Raw genomic sequence first — 1,261 nt, 5'->3', positions numbered from 1 at the left:
ACCCTCGCGGGGAACACGGCATGCAGTCATCATTGCACCATATGCGGGAGTGCAGGCTTCACTGACCTGACCGAGCGACGACCGACCACCACGCGCGATGATATTTTTTTCCTTTTCACAGTTTCGCCATAAGTTTGTTTGCACAGGGAAGAGGCGCTTTCCAAGAGCTGGAGCATGTCTTGTAGCGTGTGCAGCCATATCCTCCATCACACCCTAAATAGGTTATCTGGGCTGCCTTCTCACCAACGAAACTGCATTGCAAACTTTACAAATGTAAACGGCTTACAAAACTTTAATTTACTTACTTTCAGTGCGTTGGACGCAATCTTGCAAAAATAAAGGTGGAAGAAAAAAAATCGAAAACAAATCAGTGGAAACTGTCACAAAAACAATGTGTCGAGTGTCTCCTGACCGTAGTGTGTCCTCTGGTTGCAGGTCCTAGCCGCCAGCCGCCAGGATGGTGTTCTCCTACTCGGCCGGCGACGACGCCGGCGACGGCCCGACCAAGCGCCACGCCAAGCACAACAACGACGACGTGGTCACGGTGTCCGTGACGGGCGGCTACACCAACGAGGCCTTCAAGGGCGATGGCGACGCGCTGGCCGACCCCAAGAAGCCGCCGCCGACGCTCAGCTCCACCGAGGAGGAGGCCATCCCGAGCCCGGACGGCAAGTGCCGCCTCAAGCGCAACGAGAAGTGGCGCATCCTCAAGAACATCGCGGCCGTGAGCTTCGCCTTCATGGTGCAGTTCACGGCCTTCCAGGGCACGGCCAACCTGCAGAGCAGCATCAACGCCAAGGACGGGCTGGGCACCGTGTCGCTGTCGGCCATCTACGCCGCGCTCGTGCTGTCGTGCATCTTCGTGCCGACGCTGCTCATCAAGAGACTGACCGTCAAGTGGACGCTGTGCGTGTCCATGCTGTGCTACGTGCCGTACCTGGCCGCGCAGTTCTACCCGCGCTTCTACACGCTGGTGCCCGCCGGCGTGCTGCTCGGGCTGGGCGCCGCGCCCATGTGGGCGGCCAAAGCCACCTACCTCACCCAGGTGGGCGCCGTGTACGCCAAGCTCACCGACCAGGCCGTCGACGCCATCATCGTGCGCTTCTTCGGCTTCTTCTTCCTCGCCTGGCAGACGGCTGAGCTTTGGGGGAATCTCATCTCTTCTCTAGGTTAGTCCCAGGATCCGAGCTATAGACTTTCTAAAAAATATTTGGGAACTTGCTAAAATTTGTTTTTAAGAACAACCGTTAACTATAAATTG

At 57.1% G+C, this 1,261-nt stretch overlaps 1 protein-coding gene across 1 annotated transcript; it reads left to right on the top strand.

The window, feature by feature from the left end:
- Positions 1–413: 413 nt before the first annotated feature.
- LOC113211837 (UNC93-like protein) lies at positions 414–1,169 on the top strand (the record flags this gene model as incomplete). The annotated part of the gene is made up of 1 exon (XM_052276956.1): positions 414–1,169. A coding segment is annotated over exon 1 (712 nt), but the record flags the coding sequence as incomplete, so codon positions are not given.
- Positions 1,170–1,261: the final 92 nt, after the last annotated feature.

This window comes from Frankliniella occidentalis, unplaced genomic scaffold (assembly GCF_000697945.3).
Source record: "Frankliniella occidentalis isolate FOCC.00 unplaced genomic scaffold, Focc_3.1 Scaffold5159, whole genome shotgun sequence".
Taxonomy (NCBI): Eukaryota; Metazoa; Arthropoda; class Insecta; order Thysanoptera; family Thripidae; genus Frankliniella; species Frankliniella occidentalis.
Note: the sequence above shows the minus strand (reverse complement) of the source record. Positions and strands in the feature narration are given on the sequence as shown.